Source organism: Arvicanthis niloticus, chromosome 26 (genome assembly GCF_011762505.2).
Source record: "Arvicanthis niloticus isolate mArvNil1 chromosome 26, mArvNil1.pat.X, whole genome shotgun sequence".
Taxonomy (NCBI): Eukaryota; Metazoa; Chordata; class Mammalia; order Rodentia; family Muridae; genus Arvicanthis; species Arvicanthis niloticus.
In genome coordinates this window covers 31,164,447-31,183,762 of record NC_133434.1, presented here as the reverse complement: position 1 = coordinate 31,183,762, position 19,316 = coordinate 31,164,447, and the positions used below count along the sequence as shown (strand labels likewise).

The 19,316-nt window shown below is 40.1% G+C and overlaps 1 protein-coding gene across 8 annotated transcripts; it reads right to left on the bottom strand.

Moving 5' to 3' along the window:
• Window positions 1-1,268: 1,268 nt before the first annotated feature.
• Senp8 (SUMO peptidase family member, NEDD8 specific) lies at window positions 1,269-19,080 on the bottom strand. Of its 8 annotated transcripts, XM_076925469.1 has the most exons (5): window positions 18,969-19,065; window positions 18,652-18,762; window positions 9,324-9,517; window positions 7,183-7,275; window positions 1,269-5,080 (listed from the first exon to the last, which is right to left on the bottom strand). In XM_076925469.1, exons 3-5 carry the CDS (start codon window positions 9,414-9,416, stop codon window positions 4,400-4,402), a joined length of 867 nt encoding a protein of 288 aa, XP_076781584.1. In that variant the 5' UTR covers window positions 9,417-9,517; window positions 18,652-18,762; window positions 18,969-19,065; the 3' UTR covers window positions 1,269-4,399. The 8 variants fall into 8 exon arrangements, with proteins under 8 accessions (XP_076781584.1, XP_076781583.1, XP_076781585.1 ...); XM_076925468.1 differs by lacking the exon at window positions 18,652-18,762 and having other exon boundaries at window positions 3,683-5,080; window positions 18,969-19,067; XM_076925470.1 differs by lacking the exon at window positions 7,183-7,275 and having other exon boundaries at window positions 3,683-5,080.
• Between the last annotated feature and the right edge of the window lie 236 nt (window positions 19,081-19,316).

Here is a 19,316-nt window from a genome sequence, read left to right as displayed (position 1 = left end):
TTAAGGCTGTTGGCCAGAAACCAGTGAAGGCCAATGAGCTATGTATGAAGCTCAAGGTCCCTGGGAGACATGCCTTCATGGATTTTGAAAGATAAAAGAGTCCACACATTTAAGGCTGTTGGCCAGAAACCAGTGAAGGCCAATGAGCTATGTATGAAGCTCAAGGTCCCTGTCCACAGATGGAGAGGGTAGCCATCAGGAGTGGAGGCTGAGACGGTGGGACACAGGTAGAAGGCTGAGGGTGTGAGCAGAGTGCTGTGCTGAGCGGAGTGTGAATTGCAGAGTCTGGGTCAGAACTGCTTCAGAAATCATCTTGTCTGAGCTTGCCTGTGGGGAAAGGGCCCGCCCTACACAGGGACTACTAGGTACTAGTATGTGAAGAAAATCCAGAGAGCTGCCCTTCTCTTGTCTTCTAACACAAACTGCAGGACTTAAGAGGAATTTTGTTTTCCACCATAAAAATGCACCCCTGTTTTGGGCACTGAAGACAGCTGCCATGGGTGTGTCCTTTTGACTGTTAGTTGCCTCTTACTCAAGTGCATTTTAATTTTACTTATAAAAATATATTTTGCCTTTATATACTTGTGTGTACCTCATGTGTGCAGAACTCAGAGTGTCAAATCCTTGGAACTGGAGTTACCGATGGTTGTGAGCCACCATGTACGTGTTGCTGGGAATTAAAACCTGGGTCGTCTGCAAGAAGACAAAGTGCTCTCAACCACTGAGCCGTCTCTCCAGCCACAAGAGCATTCTAGTTAGGTGCATTCAACACTTCATTTTCCTTAGTGGAGATTCAGCCTCATGTTGGAACTTGGGGACTAGTTTTCCTTATGTTGTGGAGAATCATTTTATCTTTGTTTAGTACTGATTTTTGACACATTCCTATAGTCCCCCTTCCCATTTTTAATAGATTATCCAGATGTTTGATCTTGTTTTATTCTCCCATCTTTCATATATAAGAGTATGAAAGGCCATTTAAAATAGGAAGTGTACTGTGGGGCTTTTTCCAGAACATTAGATCAGTACATTGACATCAGGAGTTGGTCCAAAGATGACCTAATGTATAAAACAAAGCCAGTAACTCTTCAGGTTCTGCTGCCCAGCAGTTACATGGCGGTTATTGCTGCTTTCTGCAGTGAGCCAGCAGATCATGTTCAATTCGGAAAGGAAAGCAAGATTGCATTAGAAAATGTTCAAGCAAGGACTACTTGGTATTGGTTTCTGAGTCAGGGTAGGAAGAGATGCAAAGGATATGAGGAGTCAGAGGCTGCATGATTGATGTTGCATTTATTATAAAACAGAAATAAGTCCACTTGGAAAAATGTGAGAATAAGTGAGCTTAGCCAGGAGTGGTGGCATATACCTGGAATCTCATTCCTCCAGAGCTGGAGGTCTGAAGATCAGAAGTAGTTGAAGGTATGACTACATACCAAGTTGTAGGCTAGCCTGGGCTATGAGAGACTGTCCCAATCTTCTACCTCTGGAAAAAAAAAAACCCAACCCAACAATAAAAAATAACTATATATGTATAAAACCTTTAGAATGTTATCTAGTACTTTAAATATAGCAATATGTGCGCATATATTTTTATGGCTATGTAAAGTATTTAACTGCACAAGACGGAACTGTCTACAAAGTGAGTTCCAGGGCTACACAGAGAAACCCTTTCTCAAAACAAAACAAAACAAAACAACCCCCCCCCCCCAACCAAAACCAAAACCAAAAGAAAAAAAACAAACCAAAACCACAAACCAAAAAAGAAAACAATAGGGCAGAAGGTGTAGCCCTGAGGTAGAGAATACATATACATTATTCCCAGCAAATGTTGGGTTTATATATGGTAACTTCTCAATTCCATATTGATACCCAGGTTAGACATATTCAAATATATTTATGGGGCAGTACAACAGAATATTTGAAGTCAAAATATATTGATACTGTTATTAATGTATTTATATTATTAGTATAGAATTATTAGTATTACATTAATGGTGTATGGTCAAGCAGGTGTAGAGCTTATGGACTATCCTAGTATCTAGTGAAATACTATGTGTCAGCTCAAAATCTGTTATTTACAATGTCAATATTTTCAAATGATATACTCAAGATTTTCTTATGCTTATTTATATATATTGTGAGTAGTTACAAGTGTGCCAAGGTGTACATTGGGAGACAGAGAACAACTTACAAGGAAAAATTCTCCTAAGTAGGACCTGGGGATCAAACCAGGTTTGGCAGCAAGTGTCTTAGCCCTCTGGGCTGTCTCACAAAGTCTGCTCAACATACTTTTTAAAAAGACTAACTTGAGGTTTGATTTCAAACATGTTATATATTTGGGAAAAAATAAATTTATTTATTTATTTATTTATTTATTTATTTATTTATTTAATGTATGTGAGTACACTGTAGCTGTCTTCAGACACACCAGAAGAGGGCATCAGATCCCATTAAGGATGGTTGTGAACCACCATGTGGTCGCTGGGAATTGAACTCAGGACCTCTGGAAGAGCAGTCAGTGCTTTTAACCACTGAGCCATCTCTCCAGCCCTTTATATTTTAAAATAAAGACAACAGTTTAGTTAAAAAATAATTCTAAGACAAACTTTACGGAATTAGACAAGCCTGCTCTCACATGCATTAGCTTTTAAAGGGAGACAGCTAATGTTTAAGCAAACAAGCATATTCTATCAGAAAGATAACCTTCCCCTGAGAGGGCACACTCCGATGGTCTAGATCAGCTGCCTAAGTCAACAGTCACTGAAATGACCCTGCTTTCTGCCTTTATCAACACTGGTTGCCTGTCAGAACCTGTGTCCCTATGCTTGCTGTCCCTGTTTTGTCTGTTTCATCTATGGCTCATTGCCAGTTTCTAACATTTTCCTGTCTATCTTTCATTAAGGCTCTTGGTTTGAAAGGGACTAACTTGAAATGGGTCCCCCTCCCCCTTTTCTTTCTTTTTCTAACTTGTTTCAGATCCCATCCACTGACCTGCTTGTGCAGCCTGTGCTTTTACACTTTTACCATCTTCCCCTTCCTGGCTCCAGGGAACCGAGAAACTACCTCTGTAGTTGCTGACTGGAGCGGTTATTTTGGGTCATGAAGGCTGGGGTCAGGGTTAAAGTGGAGAAGTAGCTGAAGTCAGTTTCCATGGGTGAATCACATCTTTGTGTTCTATATCCCACATGCATTGCAAATTGTTATTGGGGTACAATTAATGTGTGTGTCCAACTTTTTGTGTGAATTATTTGAAACAACCAGAAATATTTATCAATAGCTTTGTGGGGGATAGTATTTCTTTTTAGTCTTGGTTCCATATTTTAAAATTATACCATCTGCATTTTGGATTAAGTTTGAGAAAGGTGACTTTTTTTTTCTTCCTTTATATTTAAAAAATAAACTGCCTCCATGTTTTAGATCATTAATAGTATGGAGATTACCATGACATAACTGAAAATAATTCTGCTAGATTAGTGTAAAAGCTATAGCTGCCAAAAGTAGAAACCTGTCTGAAATAACAGCTAATCTTGGTTAGTTGTCAACTGTGCGTTTTAGAACCAAAGTGTGTTACGTAAAGGGAGGGACTATGTACATGTAAAAAGGAAGGCAAAGAAAAGTCATTATCACTTAGGGCTGAGTCACCCCCTCAGTGAGGGAAAGCAGAGATGCTCCGCAGGCCAGCAGGTAGTTTTGTTTCGTTTTTAATTTACTGCAATTTGGAATCAAGTTCAAGGCTTCCTGCACACCACAGCAGGTGCTCATCCTCAAAGTTGTGTTCCCAGCCCACAGCCATTTATTTTAATGAAGTTCTATGTTCTTAAAGCATTCCAGGAAATAGATAACGATAAGCTAAAGTCATCTTATTAAGCATTTGCAGACGGGAAAGCCTTTGCACCAGAGAATGCCTTATTTGTATAAATCGAAGGCATGAGTGAAGTTAGGTAATGATCTACTTCCAGTTGGACACCTCTCTCTCACTATGGCTGTGAAACAAAGATGTTGGTTCTTCTGCTGTTTTCTTTATGCATGTCTTTAAATCTCATATGTTATTGGTTTGCTTTGGAACATCACTTCTTTGAAATAAGCCAACGAGGAAGGAAGACCAAAAGGGATAATAGTTTTATACCAACAAGAAGACTCTTATTTGAAACTGTGTAATGATTTTTTTTTTAAGGTTTTGGTATATAAATTCAGGACATTTTCACAGAATGTACTGCTCTCTTCAGGGTTACAGTGAAACTTCCCATTCAGAGAATGTAGAGGATGACATTCTTTCAGAACAATAAAGAAGCAGAAATAGTAAACTTTCATCTACTCGTGTTTTTCCCTCAGGCACTGAGGCTGTCACCATAGAGAAAGGCAGAAAGACAAGACTTCAAACATCACAAGCATTCTTTAGTAGCTACTTCGTTTTTTTAGCAAGTCTGGCAATTAGATCTTTCCATTCTCCCCTCTTCTTTGTGATGTATGTCGGGGTGAGTAGCTGCAGTGGGGATTCTGGCTGTCGTCTAAAGAGATTCTGACATAAGGCCTCGGTGTTACATATCACGTACATCCCACAGTCATAGCTGTTCTGTTGAGCTGGGGCTTTCTCTTCCACAAAGACCAGTTTGTCTCCTTTGCTCCCTAAGAAGGCCTTCAGTTTCTCTGCTACCTGCTTTGCATGGATTGAGTTGCTCCTGCTATGGGAATCATAATGAAAGAAGCTATTTTTATCTTGGAGATAAACCAACAAACTCCAGTGGGTACCTCCAGCTGCCTGGTTAGAATTATCATTGATGGCTAAAAACACCACTCTTTTGTGGGGAAGATCCAGGGGTTCAAGGAACATGGCAATCTCTGCAGGGCTGCTGGTGCACTTAATGAACTGGGTGACTTCAGGGCTGATGAAGCAGACATGGTCTGAGCAATCATGAAACTGACTATTGGCAAAGTATTCAAAGGCAAATCCAATAATGTGGTCATTGAGCCAGTTTGGAGGGTCCAATAGTGAGAGATCTGATTGTCGCAATAGACTGTCCATATAACTCAAGACCACAGGGTCCATCTTGTATTGAGCAGGGCTTCCCAGAAATTCCAGAAGCTGAAGGAGAGTCAGAAGACAGTATTTACTGCTGAATGTGATATTGGGTTATAAATAGTAGCTACTCTTACAAGACTGAGGTAAAAATATGACATACAGTTCTACAGTTTTCAATCAATAGTTTCCACCAGTGCTAACACCATAAAACACTAAAGCCTGGCAGTGGTGGTGCATGCCTTTAATCCTAGCACTTGAAGGCTGAAGCAGGTGGGTCTCTGAGTTTGAGGCCAGCCTGGTCTACAGAGTGAATTCCAGAATAGTCAGGGCTACACATAGAAACCCCGTTTTGAAAAAAACAAAATAAAATAAGAAAAGAAAACAAACAAACAAACAAAAATTAACAAAAGTTTGGCTTATGTACTAGACATGAATAATTAGAATGAAAATGAAACATTTTAGAGACAATATAGAATTTTAATTTTATATTTAAATGTAGAGACCGGTTAGAATTATAACTGATGTTTTGCCAAAATCCGTAACAGTAAACACATTCTAACTCTAATGAATATGCACAGTCAGGCATGGTGGTACATGCCTGTAATCCCTATATTTGGGAGGGAGGGGCAGGAGGATCAGGAGTTCATGGTCAGTGTTAGCTACATAGTGAGTCTGAGGTCTGCTTGAGCTACACAAGACTGTTTCAAAATGATAACAATGACCATGAGATCTTGTCTCAATATGAAAACGCATGATACCCCCAACAAATTATTTTTATACTAAAGGTGAATGAAATAGTTTCCATTACAGCATTAATTTTAAACAGCTAAGATAAAGTACTTCTTCCTTTCATAATAGACAATGACAGTGTGGGCAGTGTTCTTTCTTCAAAAACAGAAAACCATGCTGATAAAAGTAACACAAATGAAATCCATTTCTAATTCTGTCCAGCTCTATGCATAAGTGGTGTTTTTGTTTATTTCCCATCTTTAAACTTCAATGGGTGGGATAAAGACTACGTAGTTAGTGTTCATAATGTCTGTCAGAAGTTCTTTTTTTGTGATAGATATGGACATAAGAATCGGGGTTCCTGTTGAGTCTTAGTTTTAACATTGATTTGTTAGTATCATTTTGAGCAATGAATTAGTTTTGTCTTTGTTATTTTTAAAATTTTACATGTATTTATTGTTTATGTGTATATGTGTATATTTGGATGTGCATGTCATAATGCACATGTGGCAGTCAGGGAACAACCTGCAGGAGTTAATTTTCTCCTTCCATCTTGTGGGTTCAGGATATTGAACTCACAAGCTTACATAGCAAGTGCTTTCTCTTGATAACTTACATTGTTGACCCACTGTCTTGGTTTTGGTCACCAGTAAAAAGAGCATCTTAAAAAAGGACATTACATAACTCAGAGCTGCAAAGAAGGCCAAATAAATTCCCTTGAAGATAATTAAAGAGTTTATTTATTTGAGACAGGCTCTTCCTATATGGACTTGGCTGCCCTGGAACTCACTATGTAGACCTGCTCTGAACTCAAACAAATCCTTCTGCCTCTGCCTCCCAAGTGCTGGGATTAAAGGCATGCATCAAATAAGCCCAGAACTTAAAGAGTTAAAAAGTTATATATACTATTTATGCTATCAACTAGATGATACCATAGATACAATCAGAAAATCCAACTAGCACTACAAACCAATTAAAGCAAATGGGGGCTGGAAACAAAATACTCATTCATAGTCACTTGTTTAAATAACAGGTTGGTTAGCTTAGAGGAAACATAGGCAAGGCATCTCTGGGATTAATATGCACGTAAACAGCCAAGGCTGTGCTAACAGGCAAATCTGTAGGTGTAGAAGATGGCTTACTAGAGCCTACAGACTCAACTGAGGTAGTGACTGACTGCTGTGTACTGACCTGGCCACTCAGCAGTACTTCTAAAACCACAGGGCAGAAAAAGGGTCACAGGCAGATTGAAAGAGAAAAAAAAAAAAAAACATAACAACACAGAATTATGATACCAATCTAACCAATCCTACATTAGATCAATTATTTTAACATTTTGTTATACTTCAAAAAGCCATACAAGTTTGATATAACCAATTCCATGTAATCAAAACCATACAAAACCGTAAGCAAAGCTGGACAGTGGGGGTGCATACCTCTAGTTCACAGCACTTGGTTGGCAAGGCAGGTGCATCTCTGTGAGTTCGACACCAGCCTGGTCTACAGAACCAGTTCCAGGAAAGCCAGGGCTGCACAGAGAAACCTTGTTTTGATAAACCAAACCAAAACCACAAAAAGATGTATAAAAAAAAATACCTTTCAAGAAAAAAATTAAAGTAAAATGAGGTGATTAATGATATCAGTATCTAATAAAGTAAAATGAGGCGATAATGACAGTCTTATATACACACAGCATATGATAATCTGAAAAACTTCAAAAACACTATAAGGCTGCTTATGAGAAACTACATGTATTTTTGAATATATAGAATACCATAAATTAAGAGATTAAAAATTTGAGGGCTGAAGACATGGTTCAGCAGTTAAGAGCACTGACTGCTCTTCCAGAGGTCCTGAGTTCAATTCCCAGCAACCACATGTGGCTCACAACCATCTGTAATGGGACATCTGATGCCTTCTTCCAGTGTGTCTGAAGACAGTTACAGTGTATTCATATACATAAGATAAATAAATCTTTTTAAAAATATTTTGAGAGAAAGTCTCTCTTGGTAAGAAACCCTGGCTGGTCTTAAACTTGCTATGTAGATCGGGCTTGCCTGAAATTCAGGGCAATCCTCCTTCACTGGCCTGAGTACAAATCAAGTTTTTATTAAAGTGAGTAACAGTGCTAGGAGAGCAGCTCAGTGGTAGCCCATCTGCCTGTCATCAAGGCCTGGGCTCTACACCCAGTGCAAAAGCAAGAGAACTGGGGGTGGGGGTGGGGTGGGAAGAAGAAAGAATAACTCGAGTTCAGACAAACTGGAGTCAGGAGTGAAGTCAACGAGGCATAGAGCACATTGGTTATGGGTGAGCCACAAATTTGGCTCAAAGCTTTTTGGCAGCTAATCAGAGAGTTAAGTTAAATATTCACAAAGTCCATAAGATAAAAATAAAATGCTTGCTCAGGAGACGTAGCAGCGTCCTTTGTATTAATGTCTAATAGTTTTTGTTATTTGTGTTTCAAGGCAGGATCCAACACTGTAGCCGAGGATGGCCTGGAACTTGCTATGTAGCCCATGCTGGCTTCTAACTCACAGTGATCCTGTCTTAGCCTCCCAAGAGTTAATTATCAGCATGAGCTATCACTTCAGGCTTTTGATAGAGTGTTCTTTTTCTCAAGAGATATTCATAAAAGAAAACATGTTGTACCATAACTTATGCTCTTTATGACAGATGTAAAAGTTGAAATTAGATTGATTAGAAAAATGATCCTATTACTATTAAGGTTGACGACAAATGACAGTGTAGTCAGTTTGTCAGTGCAGACTGGTGGAGACTAAGTACTTGAACTTGATATAAGATTATCTTACTATAGAGGGAATGAATGGCTAGTCACATGTGTCAAGCCAGGATTCCTGGACAGTCTTCCTTTATACCAGAGGCTCTCAATCTGTGGGTTGCAACCCCTTTGGGAGTTGAATATCAGATATCTTGCATATCAGATATGTATATTACAATTCATAAAAGTAGCAAAATTATAGTTATGAAGTAGCAAAGAAATAATCGTATGGTTGGGGGTCACCACAACATGAGGGACTGTATTAAAAGGTCACAGCATTAAGAAGGTTGAGAACCACTGTTTTATACCATCAACAAGTACATCATAGGGGTGAATGTCAGGATATACAACCTGGGAAGTAGCTGAGCTGTTAGCTCTCTACAACCCCCAGCTTGGTAGCCAGTTACAGATATAAATAAGCCTGTAAAACAAGTATCTGAACAGACAGTTTGCCTCATCTTGGAGGAAGCGACTACAAGACTTCACATGATGTTCAGTCTGTCACCACCTACCATCTGCTCATCTAACCTGTGTCTGTCTACTCTCCATCTATTCCAGTCACACTCTACATACTTTTACATTTTACTTATTTAATGTATGTGTGCTCTGCTGCATATACATCCGCCTGCCTGAAGAGGGCATCAGATCCCCCTATAGATGGTTGTGAGCTACCATGTGGTTGCTGGGAATTGAGCTCATGACCTCTGGAAGAGCAGCCACCGCTCTTAGCCGCTGAGCCATTTCACCAGCCTCACACCCTACATACCCTAAAGGCATTTTTTCTATTTATTTACTTACTGGTCTGTTGAAGCACGGTTTCATGTAGCCTAAGATTGCTCCAAACTTAGGCTGATTCTCCAGCCTTAGCTGGCTTCCTGAGTGAGTCACCATTCCAAGTGAAGCTCAGATTTTATTCAAATAGTTTTTGTGGCCAGCTCAATGGGAGAACATTTGCCTAGCATGTACACAGCTCTGTGTCTGATCCCCAGCACCTAAAAACGGAAAAAGTTTTGTGTTTTGTCTGAGTTTTAAGACTCCTAAATGCGGGTTGGACAGATTGTTCAGCAGTTAAGAGAGCTTACTAAGCTCTCCTGGGCAGCAGATACTTTTACCTCCAAGGAGTCTGAGGCTCATATCTCTGTACCTGTGCAAACACAGAGAGATACACACAGATACATGCACACACACACACACAGACCTACACAGACACAAACTTAAAAAGATCAAGTATATAGACCAAAGATTGATTTGACTCTATATAGTATAACCACGATAGTTCAACACCCTGAATTCTAATGAAAACAGAACTAAACTAAGCTTAGACCAAACCACCTGGGCCAAGAAAAGAACTCTAAACTTTCAACCTAAACATTTATAGATTTTGTTTTGTTTTGTATCAGCTGTGTAAAACAAATAAATTACTTTCATTAAATCACAATTTCCTTTTCTGCAAAGTGAGGCTATTAACATACAACTTTTATCATAGGGTATATGTCAGTGTAGAATGAAGAAATATCAGTAAGATAAAGATTAAAGCATAAGGTTGTAATAGATATCTATTATGTAATCAAAAGTTTTACATTCAGAGGATGGGGAGGTAGTTCAAAAATAACATTTGAAAATAATTTGATGTTTATAAGTATTAGAGGATCAGGCCTAGTGGGGTCACATGCCTTTAATCCCAGCAGTCAGGAGGCAGAAGGAGAAGAATCTTTGAGTTCTAGGCCAGCCTAGTCTACAGAGTCAGCTCCAGGACAGACAGGGCTACACAGAGAAATCTTGTCTTAAAAAAAAATCAAAAAAAAGAAAAGCTGACTCTTTGCTTCCATTTCCCCCAGTTAGATATTTCCTCTTAATGGAACACTAAAGCATTGGAGATTTGTATATGGTATTATGTAAAATTTACCATCAAGTTCTACATAACTCAAGTACAGAGATTAGATTTTATTGAGTCTTATATTTTTAATGCCTCACAAACTGGAGAGATTTAAGTGGATATTTTACCTGAGCAAAATAGAGAATTTTAATTTGAAAATTTCTTAGAAACACAAAACTATCACAAAGGAAATTTTCTTGTTTTGTTTTGAAACAGTAGCCCTGGCTGTCCTGGAACTCACTTTGTAGACCAGGCTGGCCTCAATGTACGAGATCTGCCTGCCTCTGTCTCTCAAGTCCTGGGAGTAAAGGCGTGTCCCACCATGCTGGCCCTTCACTCTTAACTTACTTAAAAACATTTAAAGTTACCATTTAGTGTACATTTGAGGTTATTCATGTCATGACATGCATACGGAAGTCTGAGGAAGCCAACTTTTGGGAGTTGATTTCTTCTTTCCACCAAGTGAGATTTTTGAGGATTAAACTCGGTGAGGATTGGAGGAAGTGCTTTTATCTACTGAGCCATTTTCCTTGCCCCTGGTTATGCTTTGGACCAGGGATATAGATCAGATCATCCTTTGAAATTTATTCTAACACTAACACTTTCTATTTGCTATTTCATAACTAGAAATAGCTATCAATGGCTAAAATAGCATGGGCCAGTTAGGCCTGGTGGTATGGTACAGACCTATAATCCTTGGTGCTTGGAGGCTGGGGTAAGAGGTAAATTAAAGGCCTGCCTTGATTGCAGAGAAAGTTCAAGGCAAGCTTAGACAGTTTAGCAATCTTAATTTTATATAGCTATCTTATATAGCTATAGGCTTCTTGGAATATGAAAAATTAATATAAGAACAATTTTACATTTAAGACAGTAAGATTATGCAGTAAGACACCTTTGTGTGTGTCTGTGTGTGTGTGGTATACATGAGTGTCTGTATGTGTGTAGACATTTGTGTGTGTGTAGATAGAGGGCAGAGGTCAAGGTTGGGTGTTTTCCTCAATGGCTTACTGCCTATTTTTGAGAGTGGATCTCTCATTGAACTTAGATTTCCCTGACTCGGCTAGACTGGCTAGCTAGCAAGAATTAGAGATCCTCGTAACGTCTTACCAAGAGGTAGACTGTAGCGTGTGCCACCATGCCTGCTTTTCTACATTGGTGTTAAGGATTTGAACTCAAGTATTTGTGTTTTTGTGTCAGGTGCTTTACTGAACCATCTCTCCAGCCCAAGATGCCATTCTTAATCAGCTTGAGATGTAAATGGGTCTGTAAGAGTGATGAGATAAAACTGGACTTCAAATGATTAAAAATAAGTTTTGCAGCTTCTGGTGTGGTAGCACATACCTATAATTCTAGCACTGAGGATGCACAGGCAGGAGGATCATGAGTTCAACTCTAGTCTATGATGACTTACTTCATTAGCCCCCCAAAACATAAGAAAACTTTCAACTGGCAAAAACCTAACGTTAAAATATTACAAGTATTACTTATCTTAGTCACCTTCTCACTGTTGTGATGAGATGGCATGACTAATGAACTTACAGAAGAATTTATTTAGGGTATAGTTTAAGAGGGTTAACCATGACCTCCAGGTCATGTCATGTCATCATACTCCATGACCATCATGTCAGGGAAGTAAGCATGGCACTGGCAGTCACTGACAACTATTTGGGATACAACCACAAGGAGAGAGAGCTAACTGGGAATGACATGGGCTTTTTAAACATCAAAGTCCACCCCCAGTGACATACCTCCTCCACCATGGCCCCATTTCCTAACTCTTTTTTTTGTTTTGTTTTTTTTTTGAGACAGGGTTTCTCTGTATAGCCCTGGCTGTCCTGGAACTCACTCTGTAGACCAGGCTGGCCTCGAACTCAGAAATTCGCCTGCCTCTGCCTCCCAAGTGCTGGGATTAAAGGCGTTCCTAACTCTTCTCAAACAGTTTCCCCACAGGAGACCAAGTATTCAAATACTGAGCCTCTGGGTGCCATTCTCATTCACCAACACAATACTAAATAATTTTTATTCTTGTAGAAGAGGCCTTCCATGCAAGTAAAACAAATATATAAACCCAAGACTATAAAGCCGAATGACAGAAATTCCTGCAAACATGTTAGACAGGCATAGCAGAAACAAATCTTTAATGTCAAGTAATAAAGACAGATAATATTTGCTATACATATAAACTATGTATCCACAATGTTTATAAGAAAATAGTTCTTAAAAAGGAAAAATGAAAAGACAAAAAATTAACAAAACAGATCTAAGTTATAAAGATACAATAGAGAAAAAATAAAACTAAGAAAATGCTAGTAGGCTTTCCATTTTTATCACTGAAGAGAATGGGGTTAAAACACAAGGCCAGGTGGGATGATTCAGCAGTTAAGAGGACTGACTGCTCTGCTAGAGGACCTGGGTTGGATACCCAGTACCCACAAGGCAGTTTATAAACATCTGGAACTCCTGTTCCAGGGTACCTGACACTCTCTACTTGCCTCTGAGGGCACTGCATGCACATGGTACACAGACATGCAGGCAAAACACTTGTATATATAAAACAATACATCTAATTTTTTTTCCAGTTGGGGTGATAGTTTACACTATAGGGAGAAACATATATACTACTAACAATCTCTAATATAAGGAAAATGTGTAAGGAAACTGTACTGCTCGAAGAATTATAATTCTTTTGGAAAAGAGCTTTAAGCAGTAGCTATTAAACTTTTAAAGTATATGCATCCTTAAGGCCAGCAATCCTCCACTGAAGCGTTTCTCCTAGAGAAAGGCACACAGATGTGAATAAGATGTGAGAATGTCTGCAGCTGAGCATGGTGCCGATGCCTGTAATCCCAAATCTGAGGTCAGTAAGGGTAGGCAATTTAGGAAACTTCCAGACAAGACCAAAACAAAAGCCTGGGATATAGTGCAGGGGTCAAGTATTTGTAAAGCATGCCCAGGACACTAAATTCAATTCTAGGCGCGCGCGCGCGCGCGCACACACACACACACACACACACACACACACACCCCAACTGCGATGATCCATGAAAGGAATTTTATTCACCACTTAGCATTCTGACTTCAAGACTACAATTTACGATTGCCATGCTTTTCCTTGCCTTTAATGTAAACGTTGTAGTCACAGCCTTCATGCCTGGATCTTTTTTTCCCTTTGAGATAGGGTTTCTCCATGTATTCCTGGTTGCCTTAGACTCACTAGGTAACCAGGCCGACCTTGAACCTACAGAGATTAAAGGTATGCACCACCATGCCTGGGACATCTTTTAATGTTATTTTTCTGTAAAATTCAAAGCCTGGCAGTGAAGAGGTAACTAATTACTGGAGTTACACAGCACATGGCAGGGCCTTAGTAAATAGCTAGTGAATAACAGAAATCATGTTTTGTGTTGAGATAAGGAAATATGGACTCTAATGGGATCTAGTCATGATAACTAGAAATTTCTACCTTAGCAATTTGTCTTTAAATGATAATGGTTCAGAGGTAAAGGCAAGAGGACCAGGAATTCAAGGTCAGCTTCAGCTATATAGTGAATTCAAGACTAGTCTGGCTGGGCAGTGGTGGCCTACACCTTTAATCCCAGCACTTGGGAGGCAGAAGCAGGAGGATTCCTGAGTTCGAGGCCAGCCTGGTCTACAGAGTGAGTTCTAGCACAGCCAGGGCTACACAGAGAAACCTTGTCTCGAAAAAACAAAACAAAAACAAAAAAACCAACCAACCAAACAAACAAAAAAACCAACCCCCCCCCCCCCCCCCCCGCAAAAAAAAACCCAAAAAAACACTAGTCTGGGATACAAACGAAACTCTGCCTTAAAAACAAACACAACCAACCACCAGAAAAAAAAAAAACAATAAAAAACAAAACAATGAACAAACAAACAACAACAAACCAGGCAACCTCCACCAACCAGCCACTTACACAGTATTGGACCAAGATTGAATCATATATTAAATAGGGCTAGCTATTTTGAGTTATTTAGTTTAGTTGTTAATGTAAACTTAAAAGTTGCTACAACAATACTTGTGAGAAAAGGGGCTAAGGGTAGAAGTTCCCAAGCCTCTGTTTTGAAGGAACTAAGTTTATCAGACCACTCTGAGTTTTATTCATTGGCCACCAGAGAAGGTAGGACTTTGAACCTATAATACAGATTCTCAAGATAATAGCTATAATTGAGACAACTGAGGGTTTCTCGGTGTCCAAAGTATGATATAGTACCTTTATAACAGATAATTATGGAAGAGGTAGCCATTTAACTGGAAGTTAGAGAAAGAACCTTACAGAGATTTTTCTGTAAGTAATGAAATTCTTAAAAAGCTTTACTAGCTTTTAGTGTTTCCAATGTCAGATACTCTTGTTCCCATCCCTCCACCTCACAAAGGGGATGAATAGCAGAACCTCACACTTTACAGAGTTAGAGTATTTTTGTGATGAAAAGTTAGTACAAGCAAGTTATGCTAAAGAAGATGGCTTCTCAGAGAACCTGGCTCTGGAAGTTCAGGAACTTTACTCACTCTGATTAGTCATTCTGAAACCCCACACTCATGTTTAATAAGCACATAATTTGGGTACCAACTCAGATTTGAGTAGTAAGTTGGTACACTCATTGTTGTCTGAAGGAGATGGTTATCTGGGCCTTGAAGATCTTTTTGTTAATGAGTTTTACTCACTTTATGGGTTGAAAGGATTGGCAAGAAGAGAAGTGTTCTCCCATCTCTTAGTAATATCTAGGTTTGACCCTGCATCTCTTCTGAAACCAGATGAGATCTGGTTTGTGTAGGGTGGTATGTATGGCTGTAGATGAGAAACAGGTGTTCTGACTTCAAGTTCAACATGTATACACACATGTATAGATGCAATCTAATCAAGAAACTGTTATTAATATCTTTGAACATGTGGTTAGGTTTTTGTTTTACACAAGTACTAACAATAGTAAAGAACTAGTAAAGGCTGGGCTTACCTCTTGCTCACACAAGATACCAGCTGAGCACACTGGACGGATGCTCTTTTTCCAATCTAGGTTTTTGTTGTTATTGTTCTTTTTTTTTTTTTTTTCAGATAGAGCCTCAAGCTCTTTGGGACCCTCCAGCTTCACCCTCTTAAGTGCTGGGAGTACAGACATTCAATACTCTATTGAGCCACAAGGGTCAACTCACATTTTCAAAATTAGTTTATTAGCTAGTCATTTAATTTCTACCTCACCACCCCAGACATGAGTCTTGATATGTACCCCTGGGTGTCTTGAACTTGCTTTGTAGATCAGACTGGCTTTGAACTCAAGCGATCCGCCTACCTTTGCCTTCTCAGTGCTGGGATCAAAAGCCTTTGCCACCATGGCAACTCTATCTTTTCTTTTTGATAACTAACTTAGGCATTATTCTGCATTAACTTTTCCAGATAGAACTGTAATCATATTCTTTCAAAACTTTAACATCTCATTATCTTCCAGGCAAATTAGAAGTTACAGCTTGCCATATCTATATCTATATCTCCAATTTATCTTCCTGAACTATTTTCTAGAATTGCAATTACATATATATGCACCCAAATGGTTATTGCCAATGAAGGTTTTGGCTATTAGGGAATAGAAAAGTAACCACTTCTCTATCCTCACCCCAACCCATCATTTCCCCCAAATTCAGATCTACTGTGCCATATTTTTGCTTAAAACTGTTACACTGGGGAATTTTGAAACTGGGGATCCATAGAGCAGGCATGATTAAAATTCAAGAGTTTTAAGAAGTTGGATTGGGGAAAAAAAAATGTACCTTGATTTACAATTCATCCTGGCTCAAATTTAACATTTTCTTCTATAACTGTGGGCAATCACTGTAGTATTAACAGTCTTTGTCACTAAAAACCTGATATGTTCACATCATATTAAAGTTGTTGCAGGTTATCTCAATATAATTTATAGTCATTACTCTTTTGACATTATATAATTAGGCCTGTTGTTACATGCTACTTAATGTGCAAAGAAGTACATCTGTAACTATGCTAACATTTTAAGGTGTTTAAGTATTTAACATTGCTTTCTTTCTCTCTTTCTTTCTTTCTTTCATTCTTTCTCTCTTTCTTTTTTTTTTTTGAGAGACAAGGTTTCTCTGTGTAGCCCTGGCTGTCCTGGAACTCACTCTGTAGACCAGGCTGCCCTCGAGCTCAGAAATCCACCTGCCTCTGCCTCCCAAGTGCTGGGATCAAAGGTGTGCGCCACCACTGCCCAGCTTAACATTGCTTTCTTACTTCTATGTATTTTATTGTATACATTTAAGTGAATTTTCTGAGGTCAGGTCGACAGATCAAACTTCCAAAGGCTTCTAGACTGTAAGAGGTTAAGAGCTTCTTGTCATTTATATTTATAAATTGCTTAAATAATTTAAGTCCTGTAACATGGATTTCATGGCTCCTCATAATATATTCACATTTTATCATCTTCATCTTTTTCCCACCCCTACTCTTCCTTCATGGCGTGCTCTAGCCTTATCAGACAACACTCTTATCTGGAGGCAGATAGACAGGTTTTTTTTTTGACTAACCCTAGTTAGCATAGAGCAGCAATGCTTTCTTTGCCTTTATGTCACACAACTTTTTTCTGTCAAGTGAATTATTCTTTGTTTAAAAGCCTGTCTCCCCCAGTATTGTGCTACTGTAAGAGGCACATCTTTATCTTTAAACATCTTTATATCTTGCTCTTAAATTCATAAATGAGCAAGACACTTAGAATTGTTGAGGCCGAGTGTACAGGAATGTCTGGGGGAGTGGATGTTGGGCATAGAATCTCATAATTGGCTCATCTGTGTTTTGGGGGAGGGAATAAAAACGTAGATGGTTCTTGAGCTCTGAGCCTGGACATATAGTTTATAAATCAGGGTTTCCAGGAAGAGGAAGGGTTCATGACTGATGTGGACGTGATTAGGAGGGAGATGGGAAGCAGAAGTGGTAGCCGATGCAAAGAGGATCTGAAAGTTAATGGTCTGCTAGGCTACTAGGCAACTCACTGAGTCTCTGTTGCAGAGAGCAGAAGCAAGAGCAAAACCAGAAAGAAGCTGGGGCTAGAGTTCAGCGGCAGAGCACTGCCTAGCATGCACAAAGCACTAGGTGAAACCTGCTGCCTACATGCCCTACTCCTCTCCCACGCACATGGAGAGGCAGCAGTGGCTTCCCTTCTCAGTTCCCAGAGCAGTTATTTAGTTCTTTCAATATTCTGCTCAAGCTTCTCATCTCATCTTCAATTCCTTGTTGTCAAAGGATTCCAACTTTTAAGGTTGCAAAGTCAACTCCCTCAGCTTCTCGCCTGTTCCCACCACTTGGCACTCCATTCTGTGCAGTTCTCTTAACATGAGCCACCTAGTGAACTATAGTTTATTAGAGGGGGTCAATAATAGTTTTACTTTAAAAAAAAAAAAAAAGCATCCCAGGTGATTCTAATGAACAGACAGGCTCGTGTTCTCCTGCTGTTCTTCTCTCCCCCTCCTCATCCTTCAGTCATCCACTTTCAGGTTCCATGGCTCACCCTTCACTCACCCCTCACGGCCCCACCTCCCCAAGTCAGGACTGACCCAGAGCCCAGAATCAAGTGCTCGTTCTACTCACTGAGCTAAACTACTCTTTATTCTTTGAGGCAGGGTTTCACTATGTATCTCCTGTCAACCTGAAACTCTCTATGCAGACCAGGCTGGCTTGCCTCTGCTCCCAAATGTAGAAATTAAAGGCGTGTACCACTATATCTGCCCCCCACCCCCCGGGTTTAATTGGCTCAGACTGGCTTCCCATTTGGCAACCTAGCTGCCTTATTCTTTTAGGATCTAGCTAACAGGCCAGCCAACCCAGGCAATCGGTCATCTTTAAAAACAGCTTTTGCTCCTGCATCTGGCATTTCTTTTATTCATTATAGTAAGTTTCCCCACCTTGTGATCAAGATTTTGTTATGTATTCCAGGTTGGCCTTAAACCCACTCGCTACATAGTCTGGTTGTTTCAAACGGAAGTCTACCTGCGCGATTTTTTACTAGGTATATATGTCAATCCCTTTGCTTTTTACTCTTCTAGGTTGCTGTCACATGCTTTTGTACTAGTCATTTTCTACTTCTCCCGTTTTCTTTCTGACCAGTTACGGCTCACCGGGGTTTTAACAAGGGTTCTCCACAGGCCTGAAAGTCATTTGGGAGAAGTCCTCTTCTGCAATCAAGGAGCCCCAGTTTGTGTTCAGATCACCCAGTGTCATTTTACTGTGTTACCATTGCGGGTTCTTTTGTTTCCTACATCACAGCGCTTCGAAAGGCGGTTATTATTTCATTTTCTTCTAATATTCTGGGTTTTACAGCATAGCAAACAACTCAGAGAAAAGTCTGTGGAATGAATGGAAAGAAATACTTGGACACGGGGGCGGGAACAAGTGGGGGAGGGGCGTGCGTGTGTGGAAAAGGGGCGGCGCTGAGAATCCAGCCGCAGAATGGGGAAGGGACTCGGATACGCTAGAGTTTGCGTGGACCGCAAAAGCGATCCACTGCTTCCACAAACTGAGACAAATCCAAGTAGGGAGGAGGCTTCTTACCTATTCCTCAGGCCTCACCAACCCAACCAGCCTTCAGGGATCTCTGTACTGGCCGGAAAGTGAGACCTAAGGTCGTAAACCCAGAGTGTGCCTCTTCAACCTTACGACGTTTCTATCTAGCAGTAGAGAGAATCTAACCCGGAGTTCTCTGCACGGCCGTAAAGTAAAGAAGGAATGGGGAGGCGGGGCCATTCGGAGGGTGGAGGAGACTGGGCGTGTCCGCGCAGGCGCACGCAGCACGCTCCAGCGGCGTCACGTGCGGAGGCGGGGCCGGGCGGGGCTGTCCCGGGCTTGGCAGCAGGGGGCGTGGGAGGTAAGTGCGCGCGCGCCTGCTCGGCTGCTGCTGGA